General features: G+C 43.5%; 1 protein-coding gene across 6 annotated transcripts in view; it reads left to right on the top strand.

Moving 5' to 3' along the window:
* The window catches only part of Ago4 (argonaute RISC catalytic subunit 4), a 44,100-nt gene that overhangs the window by 13,672 nt on the left and 11,068 nt on the right, over window positions 1-19,360 (top strand). For 3 of the 6 annotated variants that reach the window (XR_003955036.1, XM_006503481.4, NM_153177.3), the window contains exons 4-15: window positions 2,358-2,539; window positions 2,709-2,845; window positions 2,944-3,078; window positions 3,941-4,028; window positions 7,248-7,395; window positions 7,797-7,916; window positions 8,061-8,189; window positions 8,382-8,515; window positions 9,780-9,964; window positions 11,408-11,567; window positions 12,589-12,904; window positions 13,037-13,171. Coding sequence is in view for 5 of the 6 variants with exons in the window: in XM_006503481.4 (XP_006503544.1) it covers window positions 2,358-2,539; window positions 2,709-2,845; window positions 2,944-3,078; window positions 3,941-4,028; window positions 7,248-7,395; window positions 7,797-7,916; window positions 8,061-8,189; window positions 8,382-8,515; window positions 9,780-9,964; window positions 11,408-11,567; window positions 12,589-12,904; window positions 13,037-13,171 (1,869 nt within the window). In the remaining variant the exon portion in view is untranslated. Of the gene's footprint in view, window positions 1-2,357; window positions 2,540-2,708; window positions 2,846-2,943; window positions 3,079-3,940; window positions 4,029-4,062; window positions 6,687-7,247; window positions 7,396-7,796; window positions 7,917-8,060; window positions 8,190-8,381; window positions 8,516-9,779; window positions 9,965-11,407; window positions 11,568-12,588; window positions 12,996-13,036; window positions 13,172-19,360 lie in introns of those variants that run through there. The other 3 variants (XM_006503482.4, XM_011240651.3, XM_006503483.4) reach the window with 3 other exon arrangements.

Here is a 19,360-nt window from a genome sequence, read left to right as displayed (position 1 = left end):
TGACTGCTCAACCACTGAGCCCCTCACAGCCTCCTTCACCTCAGGTCTTGGGACAGTGATGATAGACTAGTTACACTTTCCACAGTCATTGTGTCTTCGCTGGTAAGGAAGCAAGAGCAAGAAGTAAGGAGCCCTGCAGTTACACTGACTTCACATATATTCCACATTTTTCACACTCACAGTGAACTTTAACAGAGTACTGCCTAAATGTAATAACAGGGTTTTCATAGCTTCACTTAGGAAAATAGTACCAGAGCACACTCTTTAACATTTATTTTGATAGTAAAAAAAAAAAAAAGTGCCAAGTAAGGTGGTGCACATCTTCAATCTCAGCATTTAGGAGACAGAGGCAGGAGTAGCTCTGCAAGCTCCAAGCCAGTATGGTCTGCCTAGGAAATTCCAGACCAGCCAGGGTTATATAGTGAGACTCTGAGTCAAAACAAGACAAAACAAAACAAAAGAAAACAAAACAAACAGTGAAAAGTTATTTTTTAAAATTATATCTTTTAATTATAGTTATGCAAATGACTGTGTGTGAGTTTGTAGACATGTACATATGGTTCTGACAGAGGTCAGAAGAGGGCATCAAATCTTCTGGAGCGGGAGTTACAGGGTATTGCAAGCCCGTAATATTTTAACATTAGGGATTCTGAAGTGGCTTGGTGGGTGTAGTGTAATCCAAGCCAGGAAATCTGGATTCTATCCCCGGGAACCTATATGGTGGGAGGAGACTCCTCAGGTTGTTCTCTGATATCCACACATGTGCCATACTACATATTCACCTACAAATATGTACATGTATATATATACACATGTCTTAGCTAGTGTTTTACTGCTGTGAACAGACACCACAACCAAGGCAACTATTATAAGTACAACATTTAACTGGGGCTGGCTTACAGGTTCAGAGATTCAGTCCACTATCATTAAGGCAGGAGCATGACAGTGTCCAGGCAGGCATGGTGCAGGCACAGCTGAGAGTTTTACATCTTCATCTGAAGGCTGCTAGCAGAATACTGGCTTCCAGGCAGCTAGGATGAGGGTCTTAAAACCCACACCCACAGTGACACACGTATTGCAACAGGGCCACACCATCTAATAGTACCACTCCCTGGGCAGAGCATATACAAACAAACTGTCCCAGACAATAAAGGAATGAATAAATAAACAGATGTAATAAGCGTTTGGAGAAGGTACTGAAGGGTGGCTCAGCAGTTAAGAGCTCTTGCTGCTGTTTCCAAGGACTGAGCTTGGTTCCCAGGACTGACGTCAGGCAGCACAACTGCCTGTAACTTCAGCTCCAGGAAAGTCCATCTCTCTCTTCTGGCTTCCATGGGAACCTGCACTCATACACAAAAAAAGATAAGGAAGAAAATATTCTAAAAATTGACTTTCAAGAAGTACTTTTAAATTTAAAAAGGTAGTGTTGGAGAGATGGGTCAGTGGTTAAGAACCATTGTTGTTCTTGCAGAGGACCAGAATTCAATTCTTAAGCACCCACGTGGTGGTTCACAACCATTTGTAATTCCAATTCCGGGAGATCCAACACTATCTTCAGACACACCAGAAGAGGGCATCAGATCCCATTACAGATGGTTGTGAGCCACCATGTGGTTGCTGGGAATTGAACTCAGGACTTCCAGAATAGTAGTAGTCAGTGCTCTTAACTGCTGAGCCATCTCTCCAGCCCCAGCACACCATCTACTCAAGAATTTTTCTGTTACCTTAAACAGAAACACTCTACCCACTAAGCAGTAGTTCTCATCCCTCCCTGCTCTGGAGCCCACCATTCTACCTTCTGTCTCTGTGACTCTGTCCACTCTGAGTATCTCATCTAAGTAGAGTCATCAGTATTTGTCTTTCCATGTTAGGTTTATTTCACTTAGCATAATGCTTATAAAGTTCATCTGCAATGTAGTGTTTTCCTTAATTATTTATTTTAATTTATTTATTTATTTACCTTTGTGTATTTATGTATGTATTATGTATGTATGTATGTATGTATGATGGGTTCATGCCTGCCATGAATGCCTGCCTTCCATACGGAAGATAGAGGACAACTTGTGGGATTTGTTTCTCTCCTTCTACCATGTGGTGCCCAGGATCAAACTTGGGTCATTAGGCTTGGTGGTATAGCATTTACCTACTCTTCCATCCCTCTGGCCCCTTATTTTTAATTATTGTACAATACTTTCTATTAAATTATTTATTTACTTACTGAAAATTAAATTTCCAATGGTCTGCATTTGTAAAAAAGTGTTAAGATAAATATCCATTATGCATATACCATATGGAATATTCTTGGGGTCTTTCCTACAACCATTACAAACCTGTTTGTATGTATGTATTTTCCCTAGATTGATATGGAGGTGACCCTCCCAGGTGAGGGTAAAGACCAAACTTTCAAAGTGTCTGTGCAGTGGGTGTCAGTTGTGAGCCTTCAGCTGCTTTTAGAAGCTTTAGCAGGACACCTGAATGAAGTCCCAGATGACTCAGTACAAGCACTTGATGTGATTACAAGGCATCTCCCCTCTATGAGGTCAGTACCTTACTTTGGATCCCTTCCCACAAATATCAGCCTTTTTGACAGATTATTCTTAGCCATACAAGAGTTCCAACATAAATAAATCACCATTCCAACTTGATTTCAGTCCTCAAACTGATGTCAAAATGTTTTGCATGAAGTATTCAAACCTTTGTCTCTTCAGGTACACTCCAGTAGGCCGGTCTTTTTTCTCACCTCCTGAAGGTTATTACCACCCTCTGGGAGGGGGCAGAGAGGTTTGGTTTGGCTTTCATCAGTCTGTGAGACCTGCCATGTGGAATATGATGCTCAATATTGATGGTGGGTTGGAACTCCATCTGCTAACTCTGCTTTTTGTTCGTTTAGTTTGGGTCCTTCACTTTGCCTTGATGCTTAAGTACCCTTTCTCTGTTTGTTAGTATCTGCAACTGCTTTCTACCGGGCTCAACCTATCATTGAGTTCATGTGTGAGGTTTTAGACATTCAGAACATCAATGAGCAGACAAAACCTCTAACAGACTCCCAGCGTGTCAAGTTTACCAAAGAAATTAGGGGTAGGTATTCATGATAATGTCATCGTGACTTGAGTGTAACACAGTACGTGTCATCTGGGCCTGAGCCCCACAGACCTGGGTTCTCTTCCTAGCCTACGTCGTCCTAGCAGTGGGAATTGGGATAAGTTCTTTAGCTGTGTTAGTCAGTGTACACTTAGACTTGAAAATACACACTAGAACATATTGATACTTATACAAACTTACTGAATGAGTGAATTAGAGGTCAGTTATGTAGCCAGACCTGGTATTGCATGCCTGGAATCTCAGCAGTCAGGAGCCTGTGGCCGGAACATCACAAGATCAAGGCTAATCTGAGCTATGTAGAGACCCTGACTCAATAAATAAATAAATAAATAAAATGGTTGAACATCTTAGACCATCTGGGGCCTAATTTAACTTAGTTAGCTTAGACGTTTTGCCTCTTTATGATTAAATTGTTGCCATATTCTTGTAACTCTTATTCTGTATTTTTTAAAACTTTTTGTGTATGTGGAGAAATCTCTATTATCTGCATGAGAATTCTTTCCAGAGTAATGCACTCATTGACTTAAAAAAACAAAAAACAAAACCAAAAATACCCAGAGTCTCATTTCATATCTCTAGCTGTTGTAGAGCTCACTCTATAGATCAGGCTGGCCTCTAACTTACGAAGATCTGCCTTCCTCTACCTCCTGAGTGCTGGGATTAAAGATGTGTCCTACCATGCCCTGCCACTCGTTGACTTTTTAAAGACAATATTTGAATCTAGTTTCATAACTATGATTTTAATTAAAACTGATATTTTAGGTTCTCTCTCTCTCTCTCTCTCTCTCTCTCTCTCTCTCTCTCTCTCTCCTTCCCTCCCTCCCTCCCTCCTCTTCAGGTCTTAAGGTTGAGGTGACTCACTGTGGACAGATGAAACGAAAATATCGAGTTTGTAATGTGACAAGACGGCCAGCCAGTCATCAAACGTATGTGGATCACATGTAAAATAATATGGGAGCCATACATGACAGTTTAGTCCTGTAATCTCTAAGATGAGACCGAGGCAGGGGGATTGCTGTGAGTTTGAGTTCAGCCTGAACTATCCCAAGAGACCCTGTCTTAAAAAATATTTAAAAAAAAAAAATCACAAAATGAGCCGGGCATGGTGGCGCATGCCTTTAATCCCAGCACTCGAGAGGCAGAGGCAAGCGGATTTCTGAGTTTGGGGCCAGCCTGGTCTACAGAGTGAGTTCCAGGACAGCCAGGGCTACACAGAGAAAAAAAAATTACAAAATGAAAGAAAAAGATAAGGAAAGGAAACCCAAATTAATAGTAAAATTTGATATCCGTTTGATAACAGAGGAAGCTATTGAACTTTGAGAAGATGGGACACAGTAGAGTGGTTTTCAGGATCACAGGAGTCTTGACTTACCATCAAAGCTTTAGAAGATATTTTAGGGATTTGTGATTTAGTATACCTCTTACCTATACTAAACATAGGTCAACTTCTATTTAAGAATGTAATCATCAGGGCCTGGAGAGATGGCCAATCCATACGGCACCTACTCTATAGCATGAGCCCCTGAGTTTGGATCCCCATTTCCCACAGAAAACCTAGGCATGGTGGGGAACATGCTAGCGCGAGCGGGGCAGAAGTGGGAGGATCCCTGAGCTTGCTCATCAGCCAGCCTAGTCACTGACTGAGTGCTCTTTAGGTGCAGCGAGAGACTCTGTCTCAAAAAGCAAAGTGATTGAGGAGGCTGCAATGTTGACCCCTGGCCTCCAGATGCACACACACGCATGCACACATATGCTACATACATGTACATACAAACACAACTAAGACTTTTAAAAAGGAATACAATACTTGTAATCAATTACTATACTGTTGTAATTTTCAGTACAGGATGACTCTACTAGGGTCTAGCCATCATACAGGCCTTCATTGGAAGACAGATACTGCTTTGAATATTTGTGTAGTTGTCCTCCCTTCCTTTATAGCTCCATGTTGCTCTCAGCTATTAGTGCCTGTCTCTAGCAGTGTGTTCTTTCCCTCTTACTCAATCTTGCTTTTCTAATCACACAATGTGTGGTGCATCGAGTTCTGTGCCTGAGTGAGAGTGAGCATGGAAGTGCCCATGCACTTACTGCACGTGGCAAATGCATTCCTGTCCTCGGGATCACTAACCTTTTGTCTGACATGAAAGATTGGCTTTTGGCTCTCCTAAATAAACAGTGTTTAAATACATATCAATCTTACATGAGTTGGGTTATTCAGGAATTCTTTTCTTGTTATAACTTTGTGTCCATGGTTTTCTCTCTCTTTTCTTCTCCCTCTTCTTCTCTCTCACCCCTGCCCCTCTCTCTCTCCTTGCTGTCTCTTTCTGTCTCTCTCTTTCTGTCCCTGTTTCTCTGTGTGTGTGTCTCTCTCTCTGTCCCTGTCTCTCTCTGTCTCTGTTTCTCTCTCTCTTTGTGTGTGTGTGTGTGTGTGCATTCACACACACCAGCATGCCATAGCATATATGTGGAAGTTGGAGGACAAATTTTAGGAGTTGCTACTCTCTTTCTACCATATGATCCAGGGATTGAACTCAGGATATAGGGCTTGTAAAGTGAGGGATTTTATTTTATTTTATTTTATTTTATTTTATACCTCTTAATCTATCTTCCTAACCTGTGTATTTAGTCTTGTTGCCTCCAAACTACATAATTTGCCTTGGCTAGGAATCTCAAATCTTCGAGGTCTAAAAATGTGGCCTCAGTAACTATAGTCATTCATTTAGAAAAAGTTTATCTTGAGCAAATAAAATTATGTGCATGACTCCAAGTATACATCGCACTAGCCAGCAAGATAGGTTGAAGAGAGGGCCCAGTGGTTAGAACTTGTTATTCTTGTGGAAAATCAGGATACAGTTCCTAGCACCCACAGGGCAGCTCCCAGCTGGCCATAACTCAAGTTCCAAGGGATCCGTGGGCCTCTGCTGACCTCTGAGGCAACGGCGTGCACACAGTGGGCGTAAATATTTCAGCCTGGCCTCAAACATGAGGTGGTTCTCTTGCCTCATTCTCTTGAGTGCTTAGGGTTTCGGGTGTGAGCCACCAGACCTAGATCTTCTGTGAAAAAAAAAAATTTTTTTTTGAATTAAAAGGTTTGTTTGGTTGGTTTTTTTTCTCAGCTTCAACAAAAATTGAAATTTCATTGGACTTGTTCTGGTATAATACTAAAATGACTTCACTGAAAGTACTCACTGAAAGTACTCACGGAGAGTACTCACGGAAAGTACTCACTGAAAGTACTCACTGAAAGTACTCACGGAAAGTACTCACTGAGAATACTCACTGAAAGTACTCATGGAAAGTACTCACTGAAAGTACTCACGGAAGGTACTCACTGAGAATACTCACTGAAAGTACTCATGGAAAGTACTCACTGAAAGTACTCACGGAAGGTACTCACTGAGAATACTCACTGAAAGTACTCATGGAAAGTACTCACTGAAAGTACTCACGGAAGGTACTCACTGAGAATACTCACTGAAAGTACTCATGGAAAGTACTCACTGAAAGTACTCACGGAAGGTACTCACTGAAAGTACTCACGGAAGGTACTCACTGAAAGTACTCACGGAAGGTACTCACGGAAGGTACTTTCAGGTTGTTTTGGTGGTGGTGCTGGGGATTGAACAGAAGGCTTTATGCATCCTGCACATACACCCTTCACTGTGCTTGGCCCCTAGCCCTGACCATTGTCCTATCTTTCATTGTTTGCATTCTCTTTCTCTCTCCCCCTTCTCTCCCCCCACCTCCGCCTCACACACACACTTGTCAGTCTTGGTAGCAAGAACCTTCACCTAATGAGCTATCTTGCTGCCTCCCCCAAGCCCTTTTTGAGAGTCTTATGTAGTCCAGGCTGGCCTACAGCTTCCTATGTAAGTGAGGATGACAGTGAACTCTTGGCTCTCCTGCCTACATCACCTAAGGGCTGAACTATAGGCATGTACCACTGTGTTTAGTTAAGTGGCTTATGGAGGGCTGCTGAGCAAACACATGGCTCTGTGCATGTTAAACAAGCTTTCTACCCACTGAGCCACAGCCTCAGCCCTTGGCCATTGTTTCTTTAGTGACTAGCCAACATAGAAAATGTTAGTAGGCTTTGCTTACTTGTTAAAGAAGTAAAAGTTTTAAATCAACGTTCTTTCTTCTAGCTTCCCTTTGCAGCTAGAGAATGGCCAAGCTATGGAATGTACAGTGGCTCAGTATTTTAAGCAGAAGTATAGTCTGCAGCTGAAACACCCCCACCTTCCCTGCCTTCAAGTGGGGCAAGAGCAAAAGCATACCTACCTACCACTTGAGGTAAGCCAAGTGACATTCTTACCTGCCACTCGAGGTGAGCCAAATGACATTCTTACCTAACCTCTAAGCACTCGGACTGGGTGGGTCTGGTTGCACGCCTTTAATTAATCCCAGCCCTCAGGAGGCAGAAGCTGCTGGATCTCTGTGAATTCGAGGCCAGCCTGGTCTATAAAGTGAGTTCCAGGATAGCCAGGGTCACACAGAGAAAGCCTGTCTTTAAAAACAAACAAACAAACAAACAAACAAACAAGGTGTTATAAACTTGAGGCAGAGTTTAGTCTTTTTGAAGAATCTTGTGCGTATAAATTTATTATATAACTATTTGTTCCTGGAAATAGACAAAGACTTCATGTATAGAAGCCCATTTCTATGAAACCTAGCTTCTCTTTGTCTCTTTGCAGGTCTGTAATATAGTGGCAGGACAGAGATGTATAAAGAAGCTCACAGACAATCAGACATCCACCATGATCAAAGCCACGGCAAGATCTGCTCCTGACAGACAGGAGGAAATCAGTAGACTGGTCAGTAAGGCGTGTCTTCAACATTAGCCATCTGTGAGCTGAAAAAACAAAACAAAACAAAACAAAACCTAAAAAAGAATAAACAGCTCTGGAGGGGACACAGTTCCTGTCAGCTCTTATAGATGCAGGCTTTCCATTCCTTAGGTGAAGAGCAACAGCATGGTGGGTGGACCTGACCCATACCTGAAGGAATTTGGGATTGTTGTGCACAACGAGATGACAGAGCTCACAGGCAGGGTGCTTCCGGCTCCAATGCTGCAGTATGGAGGCCGGGTAAGCCGCTTCCGCACCAATCAAAAATAAATGCACCTTTGAATTTACCTGTAGTCAGTGCTCTCTATTGCTTCTGACTTCTACTGTACCAAATAAAGTTTTGTTTGTCCCCCTTCAACATAAAAATGGTCTTAGATTGTAATATCTTTTCTCTTTTCTTTTGTTTCTTTTTTTTGTTTTCTGTTTTTAAAGAATAAAACAGTAGCCACACCCAGCCAGGGTGTCTGGGACATGCGAGGAAAACAGTTTTATGCTGGCATTGAAATTAAAGTATGGGCAGTGGCTTGTTTTGCGCCTCAGAAACAATGTAGGGAAGATTTGCTAAAGTGAGTATCCCGTTTTTAGCTCAGTAATACTCCTTCTAGATATGAAATACCATCTTTCTGTGTCTGGGTACACTGGCACCAACCCCTGATGCCCACAGTTATGTCTTCCAGCTCTACAGCAAAGACCCTGCACTCACTGTATTGTAAACTGAGAATTCTTTGAGAGTCTGACTCAGCGTCTACATATTTCAAGTAGGACCTGGTGACGAGATTCACCAGAAGCTGTGAAATAGACAGAGTAGGAGCAATGCTATTTGGAAAACTCTGCTATTCTTAGGAGAACCTTTCCACGGGCATCGCACCTTTCCCAGTAAAAATGAGAACTAGCTTATTTTTGGCAATTATAACTCACTAGGTGAGCTTGCTTTGCTGCAGGAAAACTGCCTCAGAGTTATGTCACCTCTTACAGATACACCTTCTGTGTAAGGAAGTAAGTCCATGAGAAGGGTAAAAAAAAACAGAGAAACAGAACTGGGGTGAAGCCAAGGAGCCCTAGAAGAAGGACATTGGCAAATGTACAAAAGCAGTTACTTTGATAATAAGTCTGGTGGTTCACACCTTTAATCCCAGCACTAGGGAGGCAGAGGCAGATGGGACTCTGCAAGTTTAAGGCCAACTTAGTCTACATAGCAAATTTCAGGCCAGCTAAGACTAAATAGTGAGAACCTGATTTATGTATAGATTTAAGTAATTTCTTAAACCCAAAATTTAAACTTCAAAATGAAAAACAAATTGTTGGTTTCTTGAACCAAATCTGTCTTACAAGTTTGTTTCTAATTCTAAATATCCAGACTTGAATATGAAATCATGTTTACATGTTCAGAGTTGAACACAAGCTCACCTACTCTGCCTTTACCAGCCTTATCAAAATATGCGTTACCCGAAACTGGGACCCTCTTTTTTTCTTAAGCTCTGAATTACTGATTTGATTATTTAAAAAAAAATATTTTAAATATAAATGCTATTCTAGTCTATAAAGCTCAGCTGAACCGTAATTTTTTTAGAAATTAAAAATGGGGTTTGAAGGTATAGCTCAGTGGTAGAATGCTTGCTTAGCATACTTAAGGCTCTGGGTTTCATTTCCAGTACCACAAAAAATAGTAATAACATTTCAGACTGACACCTGTTAGCTCACTAATACCGATTGTTCTGTTTTAACTGCAGTGGTACAACTGCCAATCTGTTTTTGGCAACTGCGTGAAGACTTGTGTTTGTTTATGTGTGAAAATGAAAGCACTGTGTACCGCTGGTTTTATCTTAACAGGAGTTTCACTGACCAACTTCGTAAAATCTCCAAGGATGCAGGGATGCCCATCCAGGGTCAGCCATGTTTCTGCAAGTATGCTCAAGGTGCAGACAGCGTGGAGCCCATGTTTAAACATCTGAAAATGACATATGTGGGCCTGCAGCTAATAGTGGTGATTTTGCCTGGGAAGACACCAGTATATGGTATGAACACCTGTGTTTTTTCGAGACAGTGTTTTTCTGTGTAACCCTGACCGTCCTGGAATTCACCCCATAGACCAGACTGGCATCAAACTCACAGAGATCCACATGCCTCTGCCTCCCAAGTGCTGGGATTAAAAGCATGTGCCTTTAGTATAAGAGTATAAACACTTAATGTTGAATGAGAGATGATTTCAAGTCCTAGGTATGACAATCTAAGCTAGGTGATTGCACAGTCCCAGCCGTGCACTGTTAGTGGTCTAAGCCACAGGGACTCAGGTGTGTGTACAGGCAGATAGCTCAGTGGTAGAGTACTTTGCCTCGCAAGCTCCCTGAAACATTGGAAAATGGTGGGATTGGGGCATGGTGATGTGCTCTGCCATTCCTTCCCCTCTTCTCCCCCAACCCTTCTCCCCTTTTCTGTTGAGACAAAATTTTATGTAGGCTGGCCTTGAACTCATGTGATAGAGAATGGCCTTGAACATTGGATCCTCCTATTTCTACCTCCCAAGTCCTGGGATTCTAGGAATGTAACTCTACAGCTGACGTATGTGGTACTGGGGACTGAGCTCATGGCTTCATACATGGTAGGGAAGTACTATATCAACTGAGCCACACCCAGGCCAAGATTCCTTTCTTGTTCTTCTTTGCTGTCTATTCTCAATAGTCAATAGCCTCTGCTCCATGTAACCACACCCTTCTCACTCTGAGGCCCAACCTAGTAGAGCAGACACTGTTTAGAAAGTTGCTGGCCACCATGTTTTCCTCTCTACATCTGAATACAACTAGCTTTACCCAACCTGGTGGGAAATGCTGTGTGGGCCATCCATAGTCCAGGGAGCTGGAAGGCGCAGAACATTCTAGTGAAGAGCACTTAGGAGTATCAGAACGCGGCAGTAGACTGGAGTTGGGGGTGAGGGGGCTGCTGCTCTAGAAGAAGATATGGTAAGTTTGTATCTGCTGTGGGATGAGTGACAGGCTTTTCTCTTGGTGACCATCTGAGTTAGAAAGGTCACACCAGCCCCTAAGCTTCATCTCACACCTCCAATCCTCTCTATCTGCGTCTTTTGTCACCTCTTATTAATCTCTAATGTTTAGGGGACCAAAGTAAAACTGAGAGGGTGGTGTGTGCTCTGAGGAGGGTGGAGCTAGGAGATTAATTTCTTCACCAGACCAGTTCTGAGGGATAAGAAACCTCAGGGGACCTAGCAAGTGGAGGCAGGCAGCACCAGAAGGATAAAAGAAGTGGGCTGGCTTTCAGAGCTGCAGCCAGGAGAAAAGGAGAGGCTGCTCTGAGGGTTTAGCAGGAAAAGTGCTGGCACCTGACCCTTGCATGCACGGAGCCCTGTGTGCAGGCTGTAAACGTTCAGGTCTTTGCCCTTCACTCACAGTAATCAGGTGACTAAGCATTTCAAAGGGAGCTAATTTATTGACTTGTTTTTATAGCGGAGGTGAAGCGTGTTGGAGATACCCTTCTAGGTATGGCCACACAGTGTGTCCAGGTCAAAAACGTTGTGAAGACCTCGCCCCAGACCCTTTCCAACCTTTGCCTGAAGATGAACGCAAAGCTGGGAGGGATTAACAATGTGCTTGTGCCTCACCAAAGGTAAGATCAGGGCTTCTCTTTCCTACTGATCTAAAGCATGTCATTTATGACCAGGAGCGCACTTCCCAGCCAGATATGACGGTGCACGCCCCCATTACTTGGGGGGAATAAGGCAGGAGGGCCGGAGGGTCGTGAATTTCATGCCAGACGAGGGTACATATCAAGGCCTTGTCTCAAAAAGCCAAAACAAAACAAAATTAAAATACAAACAAACAAGACCCCCAAGGATTTACTTGCCAGGTGATAGTTCATATTTTAATCCCAGCACTCAGGTGTCTGAGGCAGGCCATTGAGTTCCAGGCCAGCCTTACCTACAGAGTGAGCTCCAGGCTAGCCAGAGCTACACAGTGAGACCCTGTCTCAAAACAAAACAAAAAATAAAATCAAGGTCTGAGATGTGGCTGAGTGGGAGAACACTTGCCTAGTGTGTGTAAGACCTGGGTCTCATTCCCACCAGGGCAAAGCAAAGAAACAAACCATCTCAAACATGCATCTCAATGGCTCGCTTGCTCTTTCTTTCTTTCTTTCTTTCTTTCTTTCTTTTTTTTGAGACAGGGTTTCTCTGTGTAGCCCTGGCTGTCCTGGAACTCACTCTGTAGACCACGCTGGCCTTGATCTCAGAAATCCACCTGCCTCTGCCTCCCAAGTGCTGGGATTAAAGGCGTGCGCCACCACTGCCCAGCTCCAAAATTCCTACTCTTGTAGAGATTATATTTGTGTAGGTATATATGCAAATAAAAATAAATAAAATATATGGTTTAAGTGATAAATATTATGTATAAAATTTAAGCATATATAATATATTATAAATAAATATAGCATAAGTCTATGTGAAGCAGATAAGAATGGATTTGACCCTCTTCTCTAAATTTCACAACTTAAAGAGAGTTGGTTTTTGGAAGGTTAGTGTTCTTTCCTGATGGGCAGAGGGTTCTTGGTTCTAAGATTATACCTGCAGTTATCTCTGCTGATATATTTTTCTAGACTCATTGAGTGCCACTGTCTTCTTAAATTTGGACAGGCCCTCAGTGTTCCAGCAGCCTGTCATCTTTCTGGGAGCAGATGTCACTCATCCGCCTGCTGGGGACGGGAAGAAGCCTTCTATTGCAGCCGTGGTGGGCAGCATGGACGGCCATCCCAGCCGGTACTGTGCCACAGTCCGGGTACAGACATCTCGACAGGAGATCACCCAGGAGCTCCTCTACAGCCAGGAGGTCGTGCAGGACCTGACGAGCATGGCTCGGGAGCTGCTGATTCAATTCTATAAGTCCACGCGCTTCAAGCCCACACGCATCATCTACTACCGCGGAGGGGTATCCGAGGGACAGATGAAGCAGGTGCTCCCATCAGCCCAGTGCCATCCTACCAGCACTCTGACAGAGCGCCCTCCTTCCTGCTACTGGAGACCTGAGACCTGAGGGATTCTAGGCAAGTTCTCCATGAAATAAAATTCCCCTTCTGTCTCCTAGGTAGCTTGGCCGGAGCTAATAGCAATTCGAAAGGCATGTATAAGCTTGGAGGAAGACTATCGGCCGGGAATAACTTACATTGTGGTGCAAAAGAGGCACCACACACGACTCTTCTGTGCAGATAAAATGGAAAGGGTAAGGAGACGTGCTGTGTGCTTCCTCATCTGACTGTGTGGCAAGTAAATGTGGCTTTGAGGAGATGTTTACAGTATCCCTAAAACACCTGTGTCTAATAATAATTTAAAACATGTGTTAACCACAGTTGAATTTAGATGACCAGTTCTAGATAGCACAAGTGTTAAGCATGAGTGCTTTTCTCATGGGACTAAAATGCTGGTTTCTACAGTTTTGGAGAGGGCACTGGAGAATTGTAGATTAGTTCCTTTTGTTATCACTGTAACAAAACCCCAGACAAAAACTTGACTTGGGCTCACAGTTTGAGGGGATAGTCTATCATGACTAGGAAGTCACCGTGTCAGGAGCTCTAGGCAGCTGCTTGGAGTACATCAGTCAACTGTCTGGAGATCAAACTCAGACTTTCACATGTGAGTTTTTGCTGCTTGTTACTGCGAATGCATGAGTGAGATAGTTCTAGGGTATAAGGCAGAATCACCGCAGTGATTTTATATCAGTTTAGGGAATTACTGAGGTATCTACTTGGAAGAATTATGAGGTCATACTTATTAATCGCAGGCAAGAGACTTTGCTTCTCGAAGCCACAATGAAAATTGATGATAATTTGACTTAAGATTTTTCATTTATGTATGTATGCATGCATATAAGTATATGTGTGTGTAAGTATGCATGCATGTACATATGTGTATGTATGTATTTACTTACCTATTTGCACGTGTGCATGTGAATATGTGTAGGTGTGTGCATCTGTACATACATACAGAGACCAAAAGTGGGCATTAGGTGTCCCCCTCTACTATTCTCTGCTTATTCATTTGAGGCAGGGTCTTCCCTGACCTGGGGCTTGCATTTTCTTGGCTAGGCTAGAAGCCAGTTAGCCCCAGTGTTCTTCCTGCCTTGGTCCCACTTCAGACCTAGCGTTAGAGGCATTTACTGGGACACCAGCCCTGAGGATTATGAAGCACGTGCTCTTAAATGCCGAGCCATTTCTCCAGCTCCAGACTTTGGAATTGTCAGCTTTATGTTACTGTGAAAGCAGTCTGCATTCTGTAGTAACTGCACTTTAATAGTGATCTCTTATAATGTCACCACTGTCACATGAGTAAACAGTAGACAGACTACATTGTGCTATACTACTAAGCTATGATATTCAGAAGGTTAGCTAGGTTAGGTAAAATCTTCATTTACAATGACCTTATTGGACATAATCCCTTCATAAAGCGAAGAGCATTTGTATTCTTACCTGTGAAATGTGATAGTGAACAACATCTAGGCATGGTGGTTACACAGCTGTAGTTCCAGTAGTTGGGAGGGTAGAGCAAGAAGATCATGAGTGGCAGGCTAGCCTGAGTTATCTTGTCTCCAAAGAAGGAGCAAGTGCAGGAGATGGAGCTAGCACACACAAAGCCCTGCATTCAGTTCCTCAGAACTGAATATCGTCAGTGACTTAGCACATCCAAGGCTTGCTTATGTCCTTGAGGCCCTGTCTAAGAAAACAAAACACAACAAAAGAGAAATAAAATCTATTTCAAGAGGTATGATAAAGATTAAATTTGGGGTATAATTACCAGCCCTTGATAAAAAAAAACATTTCTATTTATTTTATTCATGATTGAATATTTATGTTTAAAGTGGGTAAGTTCCAAGAGTACACTGTCGGATGGCTGCTTTCTGGATACTTTCTATGATGCTACTTCATTTATGCAGCCCTGCTCTCCCTCAGGCCTAGGAAGGCTCAGACCTGCTCTGCTGCTTGATCATCAAGCTTGCTGGCTCCTCCCATTGTTTTCCAGGACAAAAGTTGTCTCTTTTCCAGGAACCAGATGTTTGGTTTTGGTTTCTGAGTTGCAGGAGACAGGCGTTCTTTTCCCCCATCATCCCCAGGTCTGCCAGCCACTTTACAGTAAATCTTCGTCCTCCAGCTGCTCTAGCTCCGACTCTGAATTCTTAGGCTTTGCTTATTTGGATCATCTGAATGCTCGCCTGAAACTGAAGCAGGAAATATCCTGCCACCCATCTTGTATTGCCATGGTTTCCTCTCTGTCCCGATGTAAACTTGCTGTCCATTGCTGTCCACTGTGGAGTGGAGAGGAAATCCAGGACCTGAATTGTTGTACCCCTACCCTCAGTGCTGGTAATAGAACACAGGGCCTCAAATAGATTTGGAAGCAGTTTAACCTCTGAGCTGTTGTTGCCAGACCCTGAATTATTTTTCTATCCTATAGCTCTGTTCTTTGCCATCATTCAGGATCGATGCTCCAGTTCTGTAGTTTACTTTTATATCCTGGCCAATATCTCCAGTTCTCTTGCTTGCCTCCAACTCCAGAATACATCTACTTGCTCATTTGCTTTGTTCTGACTGACTGATGGGAGTTGCTGGCTGAACAAATCATGTATTCAGTCATGAGCCATGTTATACACACATGAGAGCAAATCTCAAACCTTAAGACGTTGTGAACCTTTTCTCATTGTTCTATCCCCCATTAAGTGTTTATCCCATTTTTAAAAGTCCTATCCTTGATGTCTTAATGATAACGAAGACCTACCTTCTTCTGTGTCCTGGTGGGCATAGCTGCCTACAGAATCCTGCCTGTGCTGTCTGGGAAGCTAGGATCTAGAAGGCATGGATGTGTCCGTTGCTCACCTGCCCCCTCCTCCCCAGTGTGACCTTGTGCTTCCTCATCTCCTCCTCCCATCTCAGGCTCATCTCCGCATCCATGCCTGTGGCTCAGTGCTTGCTGCCACACTAGTCAGTTAATTTCCTGTGTGTGTGAGTAGGTCAAAGGACAAGTGACATCTAGGTTTCAGCGATGGAATGCAGGTCATCAGCCACTCAGCCAGCTCACAGGCCCTCATCTTCCTCACTCCATGACCACTTTCTTGCGTTCCACAAGTTGTTCAGTTCTTCCTCAGTTCCTCCAGTCAGCATTGGTAACTGCTCTCCCTCTCGCTGGCTACCTTTTCTTTTTAACTTATAAATTCCCTTTTAGAAGAACAGTCACTTGACATGCCGTCTGTTCCTCACATCAGACTTCATACTGGGATTTTCAGGGAGTAGGAAGTTGAAGAGAGAACTAAAATTGTGCCTCTGTGCCTTGTTCACCTCCAACCAGATCAGATTCCCACAATGACCTCTTAGCCACATTTAAGACAGCACAGCCTTCTCTGGCTTTAGCAATATGAATTTCCAGGCTTCCTACCTGTCACTGCAGTCAGATTCCCTTTACTTAAAAAAAAATTAGATTTGTTTATCTTATTGCATATGTATGAGTGTTTTTGCTTCATGTATGTATGTGCACCACATTCATGCCTAATTCCCGCAGGGGTCAGAGGGGGCTTGGGGGACCGATTCATGGGGTGTGCAGTTACAGATGTTTGTGAGGAGTGTAGATGCTGAGAATCAAACCTGGAACCACTGAGAGACCACGTGCTCTTAACCACTGAACCACCTCTTCAGCCCTTCCCTTACTTCTTCCTGTTCTCGGTTCGATCCCATCCACTTTTCTAGGCTCACTTGCTTATCAACACCAAATCCATATCCCCACCTTATACCGCTCTGTCCGACTCCTGATTGGATATCCCCACCTTATACCGCTCTGTCCGACTCCTGATTGGATATCCCCACCTTATACTGCTCTGTCTGACTCCTGATTGGATATCCCCACCTTATACTGCTCTGTCCGATTCCTGATTGGTACTTTGAATTATCTACAAGCTATTGTCCCTGAGATGCTCCGTGGGCATTACCTCACATCAGTCTCCACAGCCCCTGCTGGGTAGTGGTGACAGCAACAACCCATCTTTGTGGCTTACAACAATTCATTTCCTGCTCATATCACTCATTCACTGTGGCCCTGCAGCAGCTGTGACTCTGTTGTCCTCCCTCTGGAACCTAGGCTGACAGAGCCTATCTGGAACCTTGCCAGTCAGTGTAGCAGAAGGGACAAAAGAAAAGACGAGCTGGGGGGCTGGCTCTTAAGGCTTCTGCCCAGAAGTAACACACTTTGGACCACAAGCAATTTACATGGCCACTCCTGTGGTAGCTGGGTGGAACTTTATAATCTTCCCCAGGGAGGGGTACAGAAATATTTGGCATCAGTGATACAGTCTACCATAGCATGTCAAGCAAAACACGTCTAAACCTCCCACTTATTGCTTAATCCCCATCCGAAACCTCTCCTCCTTCTCCTTAGATTCTGTTGCTTGGCACCACTGTGTTTTATGTTAGCCAAACTACAAACTTAGAGTCATTTTAAAATTCTTCTCCTGCCTTATTGTACCTGCCATGTCCAGTTTGCCAAATGGTCTTCTGTGTTCTGCCCCCAACTCTCTCTCCTCGAGTGTCTCCACTACCCTAGGCGGGAGACTCGTGGCAGTCTCTGTTGCTCCTTCATCCTGCTCTCAGGGGTTGGGCTCTAAAACAAACCCCACTGCTCAGAAGGCTCCAAGTGTCCTCCAGTGCTTACAAGACACCTTTCTTTGCTCCTTCATGTTTTTCCTGGTGAGCCAAAACAACACATTCATTTCTTCTTCCACTGTGTCCTCACTGTGTCTCCCATTTCCACTGCATTCCTTTATCTGGAATGAGCACATCTACCCCAGGCCTTTTTGTTGTTTATGTTAAGGTATACTGTAAGTGCCTTTTTAGGTAACAGTTGGACTTTATGATTCAGACTAATGCAGATAGTTTTTTTATTAGATATTTTGTTCATTTACATTTCAAATGCTATCCCGAAAGTCCCCTATACCCTCCCCTCTGCCCTGCTCCCCAGCCCACCCACTCCCACTTCCTGGCCCTGGCATTCCCCTGTACTGGGGCATATAATCTTCCCAAGACCAAGGGCCTCTCCTCCCATTGATGGTCAACTGGCCATCCTCTGCTATATATGCAACTAGAGACACAAGCTCTGGAGGCTACTGGTTAGTTCATATTGTTGTTCCTCCTATAGGGTTGCAGTCCCCTTTAGCTCCTTGGGTACTTTCTCTAGCTCCTTCATTGGGGGCCCTGTGTTCCATCCCATAGATGACTGTGAGCATCCATTTCTGTATTTGCCAGGCAGTGGCATAGCCTCACAAGAGTAAGCTGTATCAGGGTCCTGTCAGCAAAATCTTGCTGGCCTATGCATATAGTTCTGTTTATACTGAATCTTTTTTAAAAATGGTGTTGGACATTGAATCTAAGGTCTCACACATATAACAAGTGTGCTGTCATCCAGGCCCCTTTTACCTTTCTCTCTCTCTCTCTTTTTTTTAAGGTTTATTTATTTATTATATGTAAGTACACTGTAACTGTCTTCAGACACTCCAGAAGAGGGCCTCAGATTTTATTATGGATGGTTGTGAGCCACCATGTGGTTGCTGGTATTTGAACTCAGGACCTTCAGAAGAGCAGTCGGCGCTCTTAACCACTGAGCCATCTCTCCAGCCCTTACCTTTCATTTTGAAACAGGGTCTCACTAATTTACCTAGATTGATCTTGAAGTCACTCTGTAACCTGAACAATCCTTAACTTTGAGATCCTCCTGCTTCCATTTCCTGACTGGCCAGGCTCGCAGGTTGGTGTCACCAGAAAAGCCTTTTGTACTCAACCCTTTTCTGACCCTAACTTTTGATTAAGCAACAATGATAGGAATTTATTTCTTGCTTATAATTTTGCCTCTTCCAGGGTGCTGTATAAATATGAATAGAAACATGTAGCTTTGAGTTTGGCTTTTCTTATTTAGTATAGTGTATTGAGGTGTGCCACCCTTTGCTGAGTTCAGACATGACGATATGGACGAGCTACAGTTTATCTATTATCCTGGGCTCAGAGTGCATCTAGTGTTTTCAGACTTTATCCCACTTTATTTATTCATTTATTTAGAGACAGCGTTTGCTGTGTGTACTGGCTAGTTTTGTGTCAACTTGACACAGCTGGAGTTATCACAGAAAAAGGAGCTTCAGTTGAGGAAATGCCTCCATGAGATCCAACTGTAAGGTATTTTCTCAATTAGTGATCAAGGGGGAAAGGCCCCTTGTGGGTGGGACCCTCTCTGGGCTGGTAGTCTTGGTTCTATAAGAGAGCAGGATGAGCAAGCCAGGAGAAGCAAGCCAGTAAAGAACATCCCTCCATGGCCTCTGCATCAGCTCCTGCTTCCTGACCTGCTTGAGTTCCAGTCCTGACTTCTTTTGGTGATGAACAGCAGTATG

The sequence above is a fragment of the Mus musculus genome, chromosome 4 (genome assembly GCF_000001635.26).
Source record: "Mus musculus strain C57BL/6J chromosome 4, GRCm38.p6 C57BL/6J".
NCBI lineage: Eukaryota > Metazoa > Chordata > Mammalia > Rodentia > Muridae > Mus > Mus musculus.
The sequence above is the reverse complement of the archived record's forward strand: the minus strand, read 5'-3'. Positions and strand labels throughout refer to the sequence as shown.